Source organism: Lepisma saccharinum, chromosome 11 (genome assembly GCF_977018435.1).
Source record: "Lepisma saccharinum chromosome 11, izLepSacc3.1, whole genome shotgun sequence".
Taxonomy (NCBI): Eukaryota; Metazoa; Arthropoda; class Insecta; order Zygentoma; family Lepismatidae; genus Lepisma; species Lepisma saccharinum.
This window is the reverse complement of record NC_139239.1, coordinates 74399831-74420207: the sequence shown is the minus strand read 5'-3', so window position 1 is coordinate 74420207 and position 20377 is coordinate 74399831. Positions and strand designations below refer to the sequence as shown.

General features: G+C 37.7%; 1 protein-coding gene across 1 annotated transcript in view; it reads right to left on the bottom strand.

Annotated features, from left to right (window-relative positions):
* The window catches only part of Sap-r (prosaposin), a 79775-nt gene extending 72767 nt beyond the window's left edge, over positions 1-7008 (bottom strand). Inside the window, exons 1-2 of the mRNA XM_083131414.1 lie at positions 6811-7008; positions 974-1082 (exon numbers count right to left, since the gene is read on the bottom strand). Of these exons, the coding sequence (XP_082987540.1) occupies positions 974-1082; positions 6811-6850 (149 nt within the window). The 5' untranslated portion in view covers positions 6851-7008. The remainder of the gene's footprint in view (positions 1-973; positions 1083-6810) is intronic.
* Positions 7009-20377: the final 13369 nt, after the last annotated feature.

Sequence of the window (20377 nt, the reverse complement as noted above, 5' to 3'; positions counted from 1 at the left end):
TTGCTCATTACCTGAAAGAACATCCATGCATTAAATAACGTAACCTTGGTACGAACTCTAAGCGCCCCTTTTATTATTTATTTTTAATTACTGTTATAAATTGCTTAACTAAAGTTGGAAAATAAACTGGTTATTTACACATTTGTTTTGTGACAGGCAGTTCTGATTAAGAGCATGAGGAACAATATCAATGTCGAGCCAGATGCGAGGAGCCTAACTGCTCCTCCCCCACCGAGCTGGAGAAAGATATGTCTGTGTGCTGGATGGTTATAGGAGGGGGAGAAAACTTAGCATTACGCTTATGGAAGTAGTATTTTACTTGTTCTCTTGAGAATACCAAACTTCCGATGGTGTAGAAAAACGTAAATGGAAAGAAGATATGTTGTAGATTTTACTGGTCGACGGAAAAGACAAAACTCCCATTTGATTAGCCAGAAATTGAAGGAATTCATGGGATTCTGAAATTTCTTATTCATCATGTCTAGCTTAATAATCAACTTGAAAACAGATTCCACTAGAAACATGGGAAGAAATTCATACTATTTTGTATAGTGGGGTTTCCCTTTAGTAGCAGTGCCCATTCTGACTATACTGAAATAAATTCACACCTGGTGTGAAACTGTCACGCTTCATCTTTAAGCACAGATTATAGTAGAAAACTACAAGACAATCTGTTGGCAAAAATACTTGGGCAGGCAGTTGAAGAGCAACTTAATTCCATTTTCATATCTAGCTCAGTAGCTAACAGAGCATTTCAGTTGAAAGCCTAGTTCCATGGTTAACTCGTTTTATTGATGTTGGGTGCTAAAAAAAAATGTGAAACAGAGAGATTATGAAAACCTTCAACTATTTAATGTGACATTTCTTTTCAACTTGTGAAGTGTTTGCATTTATATGAAACTTGATAACTGTAAATCAGAATTATAAGTAATGATACATAAACATACACATGCAAATTATCTCTATGGCTTACCTCAAGTTTTGACACCAGTGAATTGGCCCTTTGCTGCATATGTCTTTATTGATTCCACTCTCCACTTCACTCTCGTGCTGAATGATAGTGAATGGGCTGGCAAAAGTTACTGAAAATAAGACGCTATTGGAGAACAAAGATTTCTGCACATTTTTAAAAAAGTAGTGTTTAATTTCCATTAATTCTTTATTTTAATTCAAAAATGAATTCTCAGGTTAAAACAAAAGTTGAACCAACACCTTTCTATTATATCAAGCCCAAGGCAGAATACAGGGACCTCTCGCATCGTAGCACAAAGTTCTAACGGTAACGGTTCCGATTGTTTTATGATTTCTCCTAGCACAAAGACAAATTATCGTAGAATTTTGGAAATCATTGTCACACGAAACTTCAACTTTCCTTAAAGTAATGAGCACTGTTTGGACTCAAAAAAAAATGACTTATGTTGGAAAAAAACAATTTGAACATTACCTCACGCACTTCTCATGGACAAGATATTCTCCATCGACAAGCAACAGTAAACATCGTAGAAGCGTGTGAATGAATGTAGAAGTAAATCGGAACCTTAGAAGAATGCATTTAGGGACTTTATTTTAATGCTAAGGAAACCTAATAACGAAAGCATATATTGTACAAAAAAGCTTAAGTAAACGCTAAAACTATGCAGTATATGTTAATAGACATACATCGAAACAGAACCATGCAAAAATTGCATTCTTAGCATGATGAGATCGAAATAAAACAAAAGGAACTTGGGCCGAAACTTTATTCACATTGTTGCGACGAAGTGTCATCTCAAGAACTGCAGAAAATGAAAAAGACTCTAGACTTCCTTATTTTCTTCCAACCAATTTTTTTTCATTATATAGATTTACTTCATAGTATGCTACACTAGTATTCACTGCATTTCAATGTTCGTGTTGTTATCATGGCCAGTTCAGAGTCTGGAGAAAAGAAAGTATTACTGCATGCTCAATGATGCACGATAAAATTCTTTCGATTGGTTACAGAAAAAGCAGGAGTTTGAAGCAGAATGTAGAGATTTTCTCCAATTAATTTCAGCAAAATTCAAGGGTATTGGTGCAGTAAATGTTCCTGCAAATACTGCTAAGAATCAACAATATTGTGAGGAGACTATCTCATGTTAAATTATAAACAATTTAAAGCAAAACTCTGGGAAGACTGCTATTGTATAGTTTTATAATATACTACTACTTGGAATCATTAAGAGTATCAGCCTAGCCTAGTTTTAAAACACTCCTCAAAAAAGTTTGTAATATTGTTATATTAGGCTTAGCAAGTTTGTAATATTAATATGTTTGGCAATAGCTGATAGACACAGTGTCACATGTCGGCGAAAAGACGAGAACATCCACCAGACTGATACCATGTGTTGTCAGGGTGCGAAATCATTGAAAACTGGTGGGGGGAGAAAGATCTTAATCTACAAATCTCCCTACCCCCACAAACATACATTTAATTATACAATATAGATATTTATAATGTTATTAAAAGTAAAAATAAATTACTAAATTAAAAATCGGAGCAATTTTACAATACCAGGAATTTCTCCATTTTGTTTGAAATTCGGCATACTCACTAATTTTGTCCCCCTAATCATGAATCTGCAGTTAAAATTTGGCGCTCACATGTGGAAATAGTAAAATAATTGAAATTAAGTGCTTATTTCTACACCCTCGATTTCGGACTTTTTTTTTGTTGTTGTTTTTTGTGAACATTATGTGATGCTATATTGTGAAGAACATAAATGTGGAGCGCGGAAAGAATTATTTACCAATGTATAGCCGATATAGTTCAGATATTGGAGTTTGAAATTTTTGAGTCCAAATTTCCAACCGATTCCGGGTTCTGACCCTGGGGTAATTGACCCACCGCCCCCAACTGCTACCGCCTTTCATTATAGAGTCCCTTTTTAAGGGCATGTTAGAAATTGGCCGGATTCACCTGCCCCCAAATAAGCGCCAAAATTTCAACTGCACATTCATGATTACCAGACCAAAAGTAACAATGCAGCAACGCTGTAGACACAGCAACAAGTACACAACGAATACCAATCCTCACTTGTCCACATCAAATTCAGGAATTTCTATACGTGAGCCCCAAATTTTAACTGCAGATTAGGAGGCCCAAATTAGTAAGTATCCGAAATTTCAAACAAATTGGAGAAATTCCCTGTATTTTTAAATTATACCTAAAAATCTTATTATTGTACATAGAAAGAAATTAATTTGTTACTTTTATATATATCACATACCATAAAGTAGCAAACTAATTCGGTTAATAGGCTAACTGGTTAAAGATGTTAATGATATAGTTGAAGTGGTTTTATTATGTATCATTTTTTATTATTTTTTTGCTTTAATATAAATCAATTAGATTTCATAGTTATTTTTGTCTTGCACTCTTGTTTTACGTTTATTGTGTGTATTGATGTAGATTTGTTAAGAATCTCTTAACAGAGAGAGAAAGCATTCAACACTCGCAACTGCAGTTTATGTGCATTTAAAATATTATTCTTAGTAAAGTATATTTGAAATTAAAAGTAATTACTTATCTTATTTTTGTTATAACAAAAACTCCCCCTGCAAATTTTTGGTGGGGGATTTTTGATGCCAAGGTTGTTGGTGGGGGGAACTCCCCCTTATCTCCCCCAGGATTTTGTACCCTGTGTGTTGTTGCATTCCCAGGCCGTGTCAATCATCTATTGTCTAACTTAACAATATTACAAACTTTTTGTGGGGAGTGTATATCTGAGCACGGAAAATGTAGGAAGATTTAATAGCTGATTCTACCCCTCACTATCCCCGCTAGTCTACGATACTTACAGTCACTTCTGAAAGAAAAATACATTGTGCATGGGTACCGTGCATGCTTCCGATTGTTTTATGATTTCTCCTAGCACAAAAACTAATTATCGTAGATTTTTGGAAATCATTGTCACACGAAATTTAAACCTTCCTTAAACTTTGGACTCGAAAAAAGTTATTTATGTTGGAAAAAAACAACTTGAAAATTACCTTACGCATTTCTCATGGACAAGATATTCTCCATCGACAAGTGACAGTAAATATCGTAGAAGCATGGGAATGAATGTAGAAGTAAATCGAAACCTTAGTAGAATGCATTTAGGGGCTTTATTTTAATGATAAAGAAACCAAACCTAACCTAACCACGAAAGCATATATTGAACAAAATCTTAAGTAATCACTAAAACTCTGCAGTATGTTTTAACAGACGTACATCGAAGTCGAACCATGTAAAAATTGCATTTGTAGTATGATGAAATCGCTATAAAACAAAAGGAACTTGGGCCTAAATAACATTTTTTTTAAAATCCAAACAGAGCTCATTACTTTAAGGAAGGTTCGGTACTAGTTTACTATCCTTCGGACAGATTTCTTCATTTCTACAGAAGAAACTACTTACCGTAATAAGTTCCTGTAGTATTGTCTAACATCTGGAAGGTGTTTTGTGTGATGTGGGAATGTTTCATAGCGGAAATTCAACCATTGACGCATAGCCCCACGAACCATTTCCGGTAAGGTTAGGTTAGGTAGGGTCACAATACGTTACAATAGTTAAAAATAGGTTTAGCCCCACAAACCATTGACACATAGCCCCACAAACCATTTGCGGAAACGTACGTTCTTCAGTTACAAAAACACTTTTTTTTAAAAAAAATTGATCAAAAAACGTGAATACACGTTAAAAAATGATCCGCGAAGCAGATAGGTAAGTAAAAATGTCAAAAATTGACGAAACTCAGAAGTTATAGGTGTCCAAAGGATAGTAAACGTTTACCAAAAAATCACAAAAAAATCAGAACCCTACAGTTACCGCAGCTGCTGATAAGGAATGGGTACCAGTTTCATAGATCGGAGACACATTAAAATCAGATATTTTGTGTTTTGCATGGTTTGTACTTACCAATTGTGTATTGCGGAACATAGTTCAACGTGCCATTATGCTTTTTACACGAAAACAAACAATATTTCACATATAGAGTAATTTTTGTTATTCCTTTTTTCGCTTCCTTAACACACAATATGGCACGCAAAACTTGACTACAGTAGTGGGTATGCAGTGTTTCCAACCTTCTTCACCGAACCTTTCCGATAATGTTAGGCAAGCATAGTTAAAAAAAAAAGGGTTGGAAACACTGACAGGGGGGTTATGTCATCGAACGTATGCAGCATTCAGTTCACTTAGGGAAAGCAATGGCGATTGTGCGTCGGTGAGATATTTCTCTTGAAAAATACACATTTTCTCGGTCAAATAGATTCCACGAAGAAAATACCTCGACGAATGTTGGAAACCTTAGAGAAACTAATTTCGAAAGTCGTTTCGGTAACAATTGACAATATAGAGAAAGTCTGTAATTCACTTCCTACTTCACATACTCACTTCTTATGCACTCCTGTGGACGTATCTGGAGTTACGATGTGGGGGTCGCACGTTAAAATTGTACATTTACGTGTAGAAGTTGTAAAATAACATTGTTATTTACCGCGATAATTCTCCATATGGCATGTTCCATAGTGATGAAACATTGTTCGTCTGTTACGTGCTACAAAACTAGGAATTGCTTATTGAAAGTGATCATTGGCCCACAAATCATTCACGGATAACCATTTCAGGTAAGGTTAGGTTTAGTTAGGTTAGGCGGTAAGACTCTAGTTTACGTCCTTTTCCTAAGGAATACGTGTTATATATCGTTGGAAAGGTTATTTTATAAGGAATTCAACAAAGTAACTCCCAAGGCGAGGAAAAATTTCCTGGAGGAGAAAATCGTGAAAAACCGATGTTGTCCGGATATGCATGATTGAACGTACTGAGGACATTTTTCGATGATGAAGCACATATTTAGGGGTGAAATGAGTGCTAATGGAACCTAACCTAACCTCATAGGCATACCTCGTTCCCGTGAATGGTTAGTGACAGAAAGTGTAAAAGAAAAACTTACTTACCCTACGGATGCCGGAGCGCCGGCTGTCTGCTAGCACGGTTTTGTAAACGGGCAAGAAAGACGTAAACGGGCAATAAGGAGTGGGCAAGAAGGACGTAAACTAGAGTCTAGCCGGTTAGGCAAGCATAGTTATAATATTTCGTTCGTAAAACTACGCATATACTCCACCGCTGATTTCAGGGAAAATGGCGTGTTCCGTGAAACGTTGTTAGTCTGTTACAGCTACAAAACTAGGAATTCCTTATTGAAAGTGATCATTGGACCACATACCATTCACGGAAGGTTAGGTTGGGCAAGCATAGTTATAACACTTTGTTCGTAAAACTTACAACATTTCGTTCGTAAAACTACGCATATACACCTATATAAAAAAAAATTCAATCGGTTTTTTTCAAATTTCCAGACGTGACCCCTGGTTTTTTACAACAGATTCGTGATTAGGAGGCCAAAATTAGTTAGTATACTGAAAATTAAAAAAAAAAATTGGAGACTTTCTCTATATTGTCAATTCGCTCCGTGGTTTCTTCTGTAAAAATGAAGAAATGTGTCTCCGACATATGAAACTGTTACCAACTCTTGTTAAAATTCCTTGCCATGTCCTCGAGATTTTTTTTTTTTAAAAAAAAAAAGTGAAACTATTTTTCCATTCCTTGTGACGGCAGTTCATCATGTCAATGTATGGAAGAATGAAACTATTTGCGGAGTGTGCCATTACTTTAATACATAGAACTACGGGAAAATGCTTGCTATGAGCCCACAACAACTCTGAAGTTAGTTTAAACAAAAATTATCTGGCTATTATCCACAAGGTACAAGCTATTAGGAACATACGCATTAGTTTAAATCTTACCGGCAAATAAGCTGCACAAAAGAAGCTTCAACATAGTCATCTTCGAAAACACCTTTTTGAATGTAAAAGCGAAAATGTATCACAAATTAATTCCTAATTGACTTAGGTTTTCATTGCAAACACACAACAAATTAAAAGACCAGTAAGCTCCCTTGTCACTTTCTTTACGGGCGGATGACTCGACTAACACAACGCACTCATGATCAGCTGACTGTTTGCTGTGCCATCTATTGGGAGAATTTTCGTATTTTCAGGGGCGGCGGAAGAACAGGGTGAGCCAGGCCTCGTTCCTTCTGTAAAATAGGAAAACAGAATATTAAAATTAAAATCTCATCCATATATATTACCAAGTGAATTGGAAACCTTTTATTTTCATTCATTTTTTACAGGAATAGAAACACAACGCCTAATGGCGACGCTAAGGTGGGGTTGGGGGACTGTGTCCCGAAGTTTTTCTGACCTTTTACTTAACCCCTTCAGTTCTAGATATTATCCGTGCCTTTTTTTATGGCGGCACGTGGCGGTACGTCGTACGAGCACCTTTTTATAGGTGATACTATAACAAATAACATTTTATTTTAATGAAAGAAACTTGTACATGGACGTCCGCAGGATTTTTTTTCCAGGGAGGGCCAAGCAAGGTGTTCTTTTTCCAGGGGACTAAGAGGAGGCATATTTTTCCCCATAATAGTGATGGCCCCTCAAAATCCACTGTTTCAGTCTGAAATTATCATGTTTCTTCAACGAATTTATAATTATTGACATAAATTACTGTGACTGATATGAAATTATGTGTGAAATATATAGTTTTTAGGTGGATATTCATTTTCCAGGGGGAACGTGGCCCCCCTTACCCTCCCTTCCGGACGTCCATGAACGTGTGTCTAATAAGTAATTTATGAAAACATTATACAATATTTTTAGTAGTTCTTAGTGACGCAGGAACGATTTCAATTTCTTGCAGGACATCAGCATTCGCTGTGAAGTTACCAGATTTTCCACTAGACTATCTTAGGCTATAGCTGGGCTAAGTATGGGGGGATGCTTTACGCACATGTTCTTAACTGGGGTAATAGCAATCCCACGCGTCCCCCTCCCAATGCGAGTACTGGCTCAGAATAGGGACTGAAAAAAGAAAGAAAAAAGTGGTGAGGCAATGCGAGCTTGAATATTTTCCGAGGGAGGAACTAAATGCTTATTTGGTCTAAAACATTATTTATTTATGATGTTTGATTGAACTAGTAGTCGCTAATGGGGTGGATCAGTCGACTGGAGAATCGTTGGGCCCCCTGCCCCTCTGACGCCATCACTGGCTCAGATAAATTACAAATGAACATACACCAGAAGGTAAATTGAATATAATCCACCTTCTGTGTGACACAATATCAAAGTCCCGCTGGGTCAGCTTAGTAACAAGTTGTTGTCATTCATTTGTTGTCGATTTTCTAGCAAGCCAAACTCTGGTAACCCAAGAAGAGTGACCTTTAGATAAGCTATCAAAGAACTCGCCAACAAGCCATCTTCTAAAAAATTGAGGTCAATATTATTATTTTACTCATCTTGCTCTAACTACATATCTGGATATATGCATATAAATATTACGTTTAACATATCTCATGTCGTCCAATTCGAATCTAAATCGTCCCAGATCCAAGGGTTCGCCGAGGAAGGGGTTATGGTTAGATTTGATTTGAGTTTTAAGTCCACTTTATATACAGAAGACTAACCGGGAGGAGGTGTTATAGGCCTATGATTTCAAATCTTCTCCCCTTTGGGTTCCCTTTCCATTAGGTAAATAGGGTATTATAATATATTTCGTCCATTTTCCTATTTATATTCGCGTTAAATATTCTTTCCCGCAATACTTTCACAGAACACAGCAAGAAACCTACACGCTGTCCCGGAAATCTCTGAAGTTCTTTGCGCAAGGAGTGACTCGAGAGGGCTCGACCAATGAATGCATAAGAAGGGAAGTGATTGCATGCAGGGTAAAACGCCAGGGTTTGAAAAAAACCGTTTAAAAAAACACCTGGGCTTTTTCGGGATTAATTGTTTTTGTTTTAGAGTTTAATTGGGTTTTGTCAAGCTTTTATAAATAAAATGTGAATACATGTACATTTGTAATTTCCGCTCAACCTCCTCGCTGCACTTCGCCGCCCGGCACACCAACTAGCAGACCACAACAAACTGCCAAACCATAGTAATGTTTATTTTTTATCCTTTATTCTCTTACGATTTCCTGGTTACCTCTGTGTCTCTGTGGATAGCAAATTTGTATGTTTGAATTGATATTAGCAGATGTTGCATCATTAATGGTATATGATACATTACGATATAATAAGATACATTACGACTTGTGTGGAATATGGAAAATCATGGAAGTGAAAGCCGAGAAATCATCAAAATTGCCCAGTGGGTTCTGTGATTTTTTTGCTTGCCTTCATTCAGTTCCAGCATCATCAGCTTCAATAGAAAGAATCTTTTCAACTTTTGGAATAATTTGGAATAAAGTTTGCAATAGACTCGGGGCAGATATGGCTGTAAAGTTGGTGAAGGTATACAGGTTTATACGTTCAAATGATGGAAAATCTCAAAATATAGATTGGTAAGGTAAGGTAGGAAATGCGACCGCCAGAAACAGAACTGATTGTTTTTAACACTAAATTTTGTAATCGATAAATCGATCTGTTGTGTTTTGTTCTTTTTTTCCAAGAAATACCTTGTTACGTAGAACGTAATATTTGTGTTATTGTAATAATGTAGTAATCATGTAATTCTATGCTATTTGGTATACAAACTGAAGTAACGAATGTATTCAATATTGAGCAAACATAAATACGTTGCTGTTCAACATTCATATTGCAATCTTTTGTCTAAAGTACCTGAATCTACAGCTACAGCAGGTCTATGGGTAATTTCTTAATAAAGATTAAACGTTTGTATTGGTGTACTGAGCTCTGATATGTCGTTCTACTTCATTTCAATATTACAATTGTTGTGCATTTTAGATAGCAAAACTTAATCTCGAGTTATAATGACAGTCGTGATCGCATTCTAAGAATCTAGAATGCAATCTTCATTAGTATGCACCTCTATGACTTTCCTTCATTTCAGAAATCATCGAAATACCAAAGTTAATGAAAGATCCCACTGGTTTCCTTGGCGAACCCTGGAAAACGCGGATGCAAATACCAGTCGTTTCCAGCAGCGCGTACTGCATTGCTCGCTTTCTCTCCTTCTCAACTGTTATGCGCGGCCTTCCTCGACAGATTCCAGAGGCAGAGTTCTTGCATCAGCCCCTGTACTGACCCCCCCCCCTCCCACTCCCGCATGTAATGATTTCAACTATTCAAAATCAGGAGCGTTTATTTGTTTATTTAACCCCTAAACCTGATGTCATCACAGCAGACCTCGGTTTTGACCGCTTTAGAAACATTGCAACAGAAAGTATGTATTGGCAGAGTGAAATACAAAGCTGCAATAAACACAATTCACATTTCCAAAATTTTTGAAATTATGAGTACAATTTATTATGATATTAAAACGATAGTAAGTCGAATTCTAATTTAACAAAGGTAGAATGAATTTAAGATATAATTTCACATTTGTTCGACAGAGAGTGTTGAGAATATTCTAGAGCAGAGCGTTCATGCAGGGCAGTTGAAGTTGCCCAGCTTTCTTGCGAAACTCTGTCCAAAGTCAACAGCTTATCTCAGAATGTTTGGCAGGCTCATGTTGACACAAGTAGCGAAAAACTAGAAGCCTAGCTTGAATAGTTAGATATTTTCCTGGCCCTGTCACTGTTTTGCTTGCTGATAAACGAAGCACTGAAACAAGTCACAAGGTTCAGAGTCAACGTTAACGGCCGATTTGCAGATCAAATTTAAGGAAACTGGCTAGACTTAACTTTCCGGTCTTGTATAGACTGTTCGGTTCGTCTTGCACTGAAACTTGACAGTAACATACTCAAATACACACACACACATACACACGCGCGCACACAAGAGGGGTGTGCAAACCTAACCCCCCCAGAAATATTTGTGGAATGGAACTAATAATTAAACATAAAAAATTTAGCTATCACCATTGGCGTACGCAGAGGGGGGCTGATGGTGCTACAACCCTTCCGAAATTTTGAGAAAAATAAATATTTTCAAATATAATCCGTGAAAAATTCGGCGAAAACCAGAGTGGTGAATACAAAAAAACCTTTAAAATGACGGACGATTTCTATTTTTGAGAGTGGACAGAAATACATATGAAATATCTTATTATGTATACCATACTCCTAGAAAGAAGCTGTGTGCTGTGTGTGAAGCTTTACAATTCCAGGCTCTCCCAATAAAATCCTCCGACCGCCAGTGGCTGTCTCTATCTGATTACAGCAATTCTAAAATCACACCCCCCCCCCCCAATTTACTGTCTACAAGTAGAATAGATGTAAACATCTGAATAAAATGTCATGTAATTAAAACTTCTTTAATTGAATTCAATCAAGTACTAACAATATAGTTCGAAGGTTCACGGTTCACTCATGTAAAGTGACGGCGAACGTGTAATCACGTTATGAAACTGGAATTTAACAATTTTCGGTCCACACTAATATTTCTTCAAAGCTTTTCAACGATTGTTTTTATGAGTGGACGAGCAAAAATATATATATTTTTTGCAAGCGTTAATTTAATGTAAAATGTAATATAAAAATCTACTGAATTTTTACGGTAAACCAAGTTGAAATTTAATGACAAATTATTACTTCGATTTCTTTATTAATATCCCAAATGACTCAGAAATTTTTGACCGGGTGGGCAGAAGCTCCATATTGATATATTAGGGTGGGCAGTATAAATGTAAGACCATATATAGTATATATGTGTATGTAAGACGTATGTATCCCCCTCTCTCTTACACTCCCGATTTTCCTCTTACTTCGTTTCCCTTTCCTTTTCTTGTTTTCCTCTTTATTCTTTTCTAATCTATTGTCGCATCTTGTTCCATTTCCTTTCGCTTTGTCTCTGATGGACACAATTATTTCAAGGAAGTGTTTTGCCTGTGCAGCCATACATTCTACAGTAATTACATTCTTTCATGAATGTTAATACAGTGAAATAAATGTGAATTAGGTTTAAGCTTGTGTTGCAAATACAAGGCACATACTTCATTTTATGTATTCGGCGACAATGATAGAAAGTGCGATGGTAGACAATCGTGAAGTGTCTCGTAATTTAAATTCATGAGCATAGAATTTTCATCGTATGACTTTTTGACTGAAAAAGTTTTCTTACTCCTTGGGGGTCACTTTTCTTAGCTTACAAGGTTTTCACAACTGACAAATCTATCTGAATGTTTGTAATAGCGGCGATTGGGTGCCAACATTTGAGGGGCAAGAACAATATACGTTTTCTTGGTAGAAAAGGCTTAGCATAAAGAGGCCATAGTGCGGGGCCAAAAAGTGGAAAAATGTGGTGGGGGAACTGCATCCCCCACTTCCCGCACCTCCTAATCGCCACCACTGAATATTTGGATTAAAATGAACGTCATATTAGGAATTATTTAAAACACACACGGAAAATCAATTCTTTGTTCAGTGTCCATGAAGTATTCCTAGGCTAATGAAAGGCTATTTTGACAAAATATCACTCATAAGTAGGGATGTGAAGTTTTCACTTTAACGATAACACCGAAAAGTTGAGGAAAGCAAAATAAAGTGTTTAAAATGTATTTGGGTAGGTTAAGGAGGCAAGTTTTTGGTGTTTGGGAATCGCGAAATAACGCGAATTACGCCATTTTTTCAGAATAACACCGAATTTGCACTTTATCGCGAAAAACGCCGCGAAATATGCACTATAAAGTGGACATAACAATTTTTCTGTTCAAAAAGAACTACCAGAAGCGCTATGAGATTTGTCCATTTCTAATCTAGTTAGTGAAAGTTCGATTCAAAAGAGTTTGTCATGCTTCATGTATTGCGGTTTGGCGCAGAAATGACTGACAGTGCTTTGTCATCCTGAAATAGAATTCGCCGCCGGGATCTTCTCAGAAGGGAAGTTTCGTAAGATCGGGAATATTTTCAGGGAGAAACACCTGTTGTATGGTGAGGTCCATTGGGGTGTGGGTGTATGTGTGTACACAAAACGGTATTTTGAGGTCTGAGAGGGATTTTTTGGCATTGTTAGGGAAATTTCAGTCAGTCAGAATCACTGAAGCTGCATGGTGTGTGCAGTGTCTTTCATTTCCTTTTCCTTCTGTGGTGTACTTCGCAGAATTCCAAAGCCAGCAGTGAAAGCATTAGTTTGCTTCTGAAATACTTTATACAGGGTGTCCCACGAACGGCGCAACTGGGAATTAAGAGTGGCGTTACTTTGTAACGGAAACCTGTACATACATAAGTCATACACCAAATGTTAGCCCTGTCCAAGTAGATATTTTTAAACATAGAAACAACAAACGGGGTGCAGTGTTGTTCATGCAGTGTTGCCAAATGTAAGTGAAAGTGTAAATTTATTTTTCCACAAAGCATGGAAAATTGCATGTCAAACATTCGTACGGAAATTTGGACGTCAATTTCCACCTTGGGTAGGTGGACTATTTCGCCATCTATAGTTCAGAGAAGAAAACCGATCGTTTTCGCGTATAGCCAATCCTGAAATGACTCGTAAAGGCGTACCGGTCCAAATGGGTGTTTTAAAAAAATTATGAGGTACAGTGGCAACACTGTTGATGTTTGAAGGCAACAAAAGGTGTGTTTAGTGATGGTCTATGACATGGAAATACTGGAAACAGGAAAAAAAAAAAATGAAAATTATGGTGAAAAAAGTGTTACTTACCTACTCCTGGCAACCATGCAATGCGATAAGAGCGCCCACTGAACGAGAACAAAAGAATCAGTTACTTGTGTACTCAGAACTGTTTGAGCCGTGCATTTCGCATTGTTCGTAGAGGAAGATTAGAATTGTTCTGTGAAATGAAGTACTCTTTGGAAGAGAGGGTGTTCATTGTGGAACATTATTTTTGTTCAAAATCGTACGCTAGTGTAAAAACTGTGTTTCGCGAGAAATATCCGAATAACAGTGTTCCAGAAAATTCGACGATATATCGACTTGTTTCCAGATTTCGTGAAACAGGATCAGTTAATGACAAACCCTACCACAGACAACCACCAGTTTTGACACAAGGTGTGTTGCAGGATGTGGAGCAGAGAATATCACAATCTCTGTTCGTAAACTTGCTGCACAGTCAGGTGTATCAAAAACAACAACTCACCGAGCGTTAAAACAATTGCACCTACGGCTGTGCAAGAACTGAAGGAAGCAGACAAAGGTGCACGTGTAAGATACTGCCAGTGGTTTAGAAATTTTATTAGAGACAATGGTGTGAATATTTTGGATAAGGTTTTTTTCACGGATGGAGCATGGTTCCACTTAAATGGATATGTCAACAGTCAAAATTCTCGACACTGGTCAAGTAACAATCCCCATTTGTTACATGAACAATCACTTCATCCACAAAAGATCGGTGTGTGGTGCGCGATTTCGCGGAGAAAAATAATCGGTCCGTTCTTTTTCAACACAACTATTGACGGAATAGTTTATCGTGACCTTATCACACAGTTTATTTCTCTGTTGGAACGTGATTGTTGGTTTCAACAAGACTCCGCAACATGTCACACGTCTAATGAAACTTTAGACATGTTGGCAGAGTTTTCTGGCGATCACATTATAAGCCAAAACTTATGGCCCAGTCGCTCCCCGGATCTGACGTCTCCAGATTTTTTTCTGTGGGGTTATTTGAAACAATCAGTTTACATTAATAACCCAAGAACACTTGATGATCTAAAAATAAACATTTGCACAGCCATTAACAATATAAACCAATCAACCTTGCATAAAGTTGCTTCCAACATGATAAAACGTGTTGATGAATGGCTCAGGGAAAATGGTTGTCATTTTCAACATCTTTTGTAAAGCTACACTGCCTGTTACGCGCATTGCATGGTTGCCAGGAGTAGGTAAGTAACACTTTTTTCACCATAATTTTCATTTTCTTTTTTTCCTGTTTCCAGTATTTCCATGTCATAGACCATCACTAAACACACCTTTTGTTGCCTTCAAACATCAACAGTGTTGCCACTGTACCTCATAATTTTTTTAAAACACCCATTTGGACCGGTACGCCTTTACGAGTCATTTCAGGATTGGCTATACGCGAAAACGATCGGTTTTCTTCTCTGAACTATAGATGGCGAAATAGTCCACCTACCCAAGGTGGAAATTGACGTCCAAATTTCCGTACGAATGTTTGACATGCAATTTTCCATGCTTTGTGGAAAAATAAATTTACACTTTCACTTACATTTGGCAACACTGCATGAACAACACTGCACCCCGTTTGTTGTTTCTATGTTTAAAAATATCTACTTGGACAGGGCTAACATTTGGTGTATGACTTATGTATGTACAGGTTTCCGTTACAAAGTAACGCCACTCTTAATTCCCAGTTGCGCCGTTCGTGGGACACCCTGTACTTCAGATAGAACTACATTATTTTGTAATCACTGAATTGCAAAATAACATGGGAGCGGAAGGATTCCTTGATTAAGCGCAATGGAAGTGAGAGGCTGATTCACGTCCACTTTATGTACATAAAGGCTAATCGGGACAGGACCTACAGTTTGTTGAATCCTAACCACTGTGGTGCCTTCACCGAATATCGATCCCGGGACCGCTTGATTACAAGGCGGCGACATTACCACTACGCCGTCGGGGAGGCCCGAGAACAAAAGTAAAGCGAGTGTAACAAACCGGCAACTTTCTGTCATCGAAGGCTCAAATCACACTTCGAACTGTGGAAGCCTTTGTTAAAGCAATCATTCCATTAGAGTGAATGGAAAAAAACTGCTATCTTTCTATTTAGAAGTTGCTTTGTTTATATATATAGGAAGTGTGGTGAGTGAGTACTGTGAGCATTTACTACGCACCATCTGTGCGTGGAAAATCATCAATGTTATTCTAAACTGAAAAGTATATTTAAGAAAATAATTTTTGAAAATTTTATTCTGTGAGATGAAAGGTTTGAATTATGATTGTGCTCAAAGATTTGGGTGATATCCTTCAATAAACATTTCATATTTAGTGACCGATGAGATGAAATAGTTTTCAAAATGCCAGAAATTTGGTCATTTCTCACAAAGGTAAGCCTTCGATTGATTTATTTTTGCCATTAAGATTAAAATTTGCCTTAATTTTCCGAAAAAGTAAAAACGCATGTAAAAATAACACCGAATTTTGCTTTAAACCGCGAAAAATAACACCGAATTGCAGTAAAAAATAACCCCGAAATTTAGGAAAAAATACAACGAAAACTTCACGTCCCTACTCATAAGTAATAAACAAGTAACATTGAAAAATCTGTTCAGAATTGAAGAGATTATTATTATTATAATTATATATTATTATAATGTTGAGCCTCCTAGGCCTACTAGCTGCTTTTAATCTTGGAATAATTAATTTGATCACAGTTTTTGTTTCAATAGCTCTAGTAATTACTTTCACCTTCTAATGACAAAATTGGCTTTTTATGGGTTGATAATATGTGAACATTTCTAGCATAGATAATATTCACAAGTAAAATATACATGTTATGAACACCAGAATACACTTATATATTGAATCATTCATATATATCCCCAAGTATATGTACTTATTGAATTTGATTGGGTGGGCAATCGGGTGGGCCCAGGAATTTTTGGGTGGGCGCTTGCCCACCCGTGCCCACCCCTGGCGTCGTCTCTTTGAAAACTAGTAAGCGCTACGAAACCCGGAGTCTTAGGTTCGATTCCTCGGTAATACATGGATGTCATTTGTTTCCTCCGTTCATCTTTCTCTTCGTTGTGACTAACCAGAGAGTAGAAAAACGACGTGAAATAAAGAAAACATATAGACAAACGAAAAAAATGACACAGTTTTGGTAACTCGCAAGCCACAATAGTAACGTAACGTAATTTCATCTACTTTATTGAGCGTTGATTTTCTTTTACCTTTAAGAGTTCGAGAGGCTCAAAGACGCAAAGAACAGCCAACGTCTGCTGCGTCATTCGCATTGTTATGACTTGATTAGCATTATCAGGGTCAACTCCTTATCTTTCCTGGAAGAAGGGGTGAGTAATAAATTAAGTATGTCGATGTAGCCAGTTGGTTCCTGCATGGAGAACAGACTGTGATTGTCTTTAAGAGGGTAATGTTCCTCACAATCACAAAACGTATTCTTTAGAGCGAGCATGTTCAACCAGTGGCCATTACGGGCAGGGCCGGCGGTAGTCATTTTGCCGCCCTGGACGGTGGCGGCAGATGCCGCTCTCTTTCGAATCCCCCCCCCCCTTTTCCTTTCATTACACAGCAACGGGAAATTGAAAATCAATATTTTCCTAAGTAAAACATCAAACTAGAAAATAAATAATGAGACTTGTTACGCCATTTAGATACTATTAAGCACAAAATGATATCTCGCTCGCCCACAGTTAAACTTTAAAACAATGTGACACTAATTTTATATTATTATTATATTTTATGAAAACTCTCAAGTTCTCTCTCGCGCTCTCTCTCAATCTTAAACGTATCTTAAATGTAACAAGTATTAGGAAAGAAATGAACGCTCGACTTCATATGTTCACTGTTGTAGGTCTGTGATATATGATTGGATTTTTAAAAGAATTGCATGTAATATTCCCAGATCTCCGCGTGGGTGATCTGAGGTCTGAATTCTTTCCTGTGATGTCCCCGCAAAAAGCGGCTTTGGGGTTTACCCAGACTCAAATTAATGGGTACCTGGGGGCCACCCTCCGAGGTAAAGGCGACCGGAGAGTGGTGCTGATGACATCACCTCCAAAATGGCCGAGATCAAGAACGTGTGTGGCCCTACCACCACATCCTCTAAATGTGCCTTGATGACATGCTGTTATATGCACAGGGAACTTAGCACAGTTACCGACAAAGTTAATAAATTCGAAGTTCTGCACTCACATTAGGTGCAAAATCATGAACCTTTATCAGTCTCCTTTGGTGTAATTGTTTTATAGCCGAAAACACTTTTAGTTCATCTTTTAATTCAGTAGCCTTCATGTGTTAACATTCCGGGAGTTTTCTACACTTTTCAAACAAAATATCAGATGGCATGTCTTTATGCTTACTAATATCATAAAAAAAATTGAAAATTCACTATGATGTTTAAGCTCCTCAAATCTTTCTCTTAGAGCTAAAATAATCGTCTAGGACCTGGTAATAAGGATCAACTTTGTACCATTTTTGTGGATCTTCAACAGTGAAACTGCTTCTTCTTTCGATTTCGGACCTGTACAGTGTTACCTATCTTTGGATCATCTATATCTAAATTCGATGCCAATTCTTTCTCATCAACCGGGACTCACAGGTCGCCGCCCCCCGACGCCTCCACGAGTGTAGGGGAGAGGCCCTGCCAGGCTGCCAAATGGCGTCTAAGAAACTTTGAAATTTTTCATCACTTCTGTTTTTTTTCAAAGCGCTAATATGTTTGCAAGAAATCATCTAGCAGCATCTAACACATCGTAGATTAATGTTTTGAAGACAGTTGCTCATTACATTACGTGGAGTAAAAAGTCATACCAGATAACTACAGTGCGCGTCAAATCTCCTGCATATGGCCTTGAACTGCTGAACAGTACCAGCGAATCACAGACGTGCGGCGTTGCCTAGTTCAGAACCTGTTTCACCTCGCCACTAAATCGTGTACCTGGCGCTCGGATATAAATATATTATTTCAAGTGTCAGTAGTTCAACAGATGGAAAGATAATGATTTTGCGAGTATGTACGAAAAACAAGCGTGATTGTAGCTTATACCGTTCCCTCTGTAGAAGCAATGTTATTATAAACGTATTTGCATTGTATCGTTTTTGTTCTCCCTTCGTTCCTGTCGCATTCCGAAACTTTCCGATTAGCAAAGGGAACAGAACAGGTTCGTTCCCAGTGATGGTAGAAGGAGAAATTGACAAAGAGGATACCGTCACTGTTCGTTTTTCCCACGTCTTTAGTGTGTGTGTGTGTGTGTGTGTGTGCAGCATGTCGTTGAGTAAACCAAGTGGTAGTGATAGCGAGAGAAGAGAGAACAATGCAGTGTTGTACGAAGCCAGGCACGACAGGTGATTTTTTAGGTGTACAATTTTTTTTAAAAAAAAAAATGTTCGAGTGAAGAAGAGAGCAGTAAAATCGACTTTAAGAAGTGCCAGGCTCTAACAGCTCAAGCGTGTGGTGTGAATCAAGCTACCGTTTCTCGGATATGTTCGGGGACAAAACCATATGGATCGGGGCCTGCTCCAATGTTTCAATCACCTAGAAAGCACATTAACGTACCAAAAAAGAACGACAAACTTACATAACTTTGAAAAAGACGTAGTTCGTAGAACCGTCTTTGAAATTTACGATTGTGGCGAATTTTCTACTGCCAAAAAGATAACGTACTCTTCACGGGACAAAATATCTTACAAAGGCTGTACAACTTCCACCTTGAGAATATTGAAACAATTATGCAGTCCCTCTGGCATAATCACGTATGTTCTTTTCTCCCATTAAGTTTATTATATGTTATATTATCTAATGTTCCGTGCTCTCCGTGACAAGTTGTTTCGCTCAACCACGCTGTCTCTTTTCCGTGTGAGATTTCGAGATGGCACCGCTGCAGTGCGCTGCTATTGGCTATCGCCATATGCAGGAGATTTGACGCGCACTATAGTGAGCAAATGAATGTAAAGCCACGCAGCTGGTTTGCAATACACTGAGCCTCATGTGCGACCATATGGACAGATTTATTGTCCCCACTTATTTCAAGGAGTGCATCATAGACCTCTGAGCTAAGGCATCCAATCTGCTTTCTCCCCTTGTGGCACTCAGTGGTTTTAAAGTGAGGCTTCTGATATGTTCCTTCAAAACGGTGGGTTGGTATATATTAACTTCCAAGTTATATAATATAATATTATAACTTTCAAGTTTTCAAAAGACTTATTTTTTTGTTCTCTTCAAATTTTGCCGCCCTGGACGGTTCGACCCCCCCCCTTCCACCGGCCCTGATTACAGGTCATATTTTATTTTTATATGCAAAAGAAGCTTTCAATAGATGAAAAATATTTTTTGTGGAGCCATGGGCATAGGTCTAAGGAAGATATTAGTGAAATGTTTTGTGTGGAGTGTAGCACTATATGGTGCAGAAACCTGGACGTTGAGAAGAAATGAAGAGAAACGACTCGAAGCTTTTGAAATGTGGACATGGCGAAAAATGGAGCGTGTAAAATGGACGGACAAGGTGAGAAACGAAGCCGTACTGAAAAGAGTTGGTGAAAAAAGATCTATACTGAGGACCATCAAGAAGAGGAAAAGAAACTGGTTAGGACACTGTCTAAGAAGGAACTGCCTGCTAAGGGATGCCTTGGAGGGAATGGTTGAAGGAGGAAAAGTCCATGAAAGAAAGAGATATCAGCTTATGGATGATATTAAATTAACTGGGTCGTATGCTATTACGAAGCGTAAGGCAGAGAATAGGGAA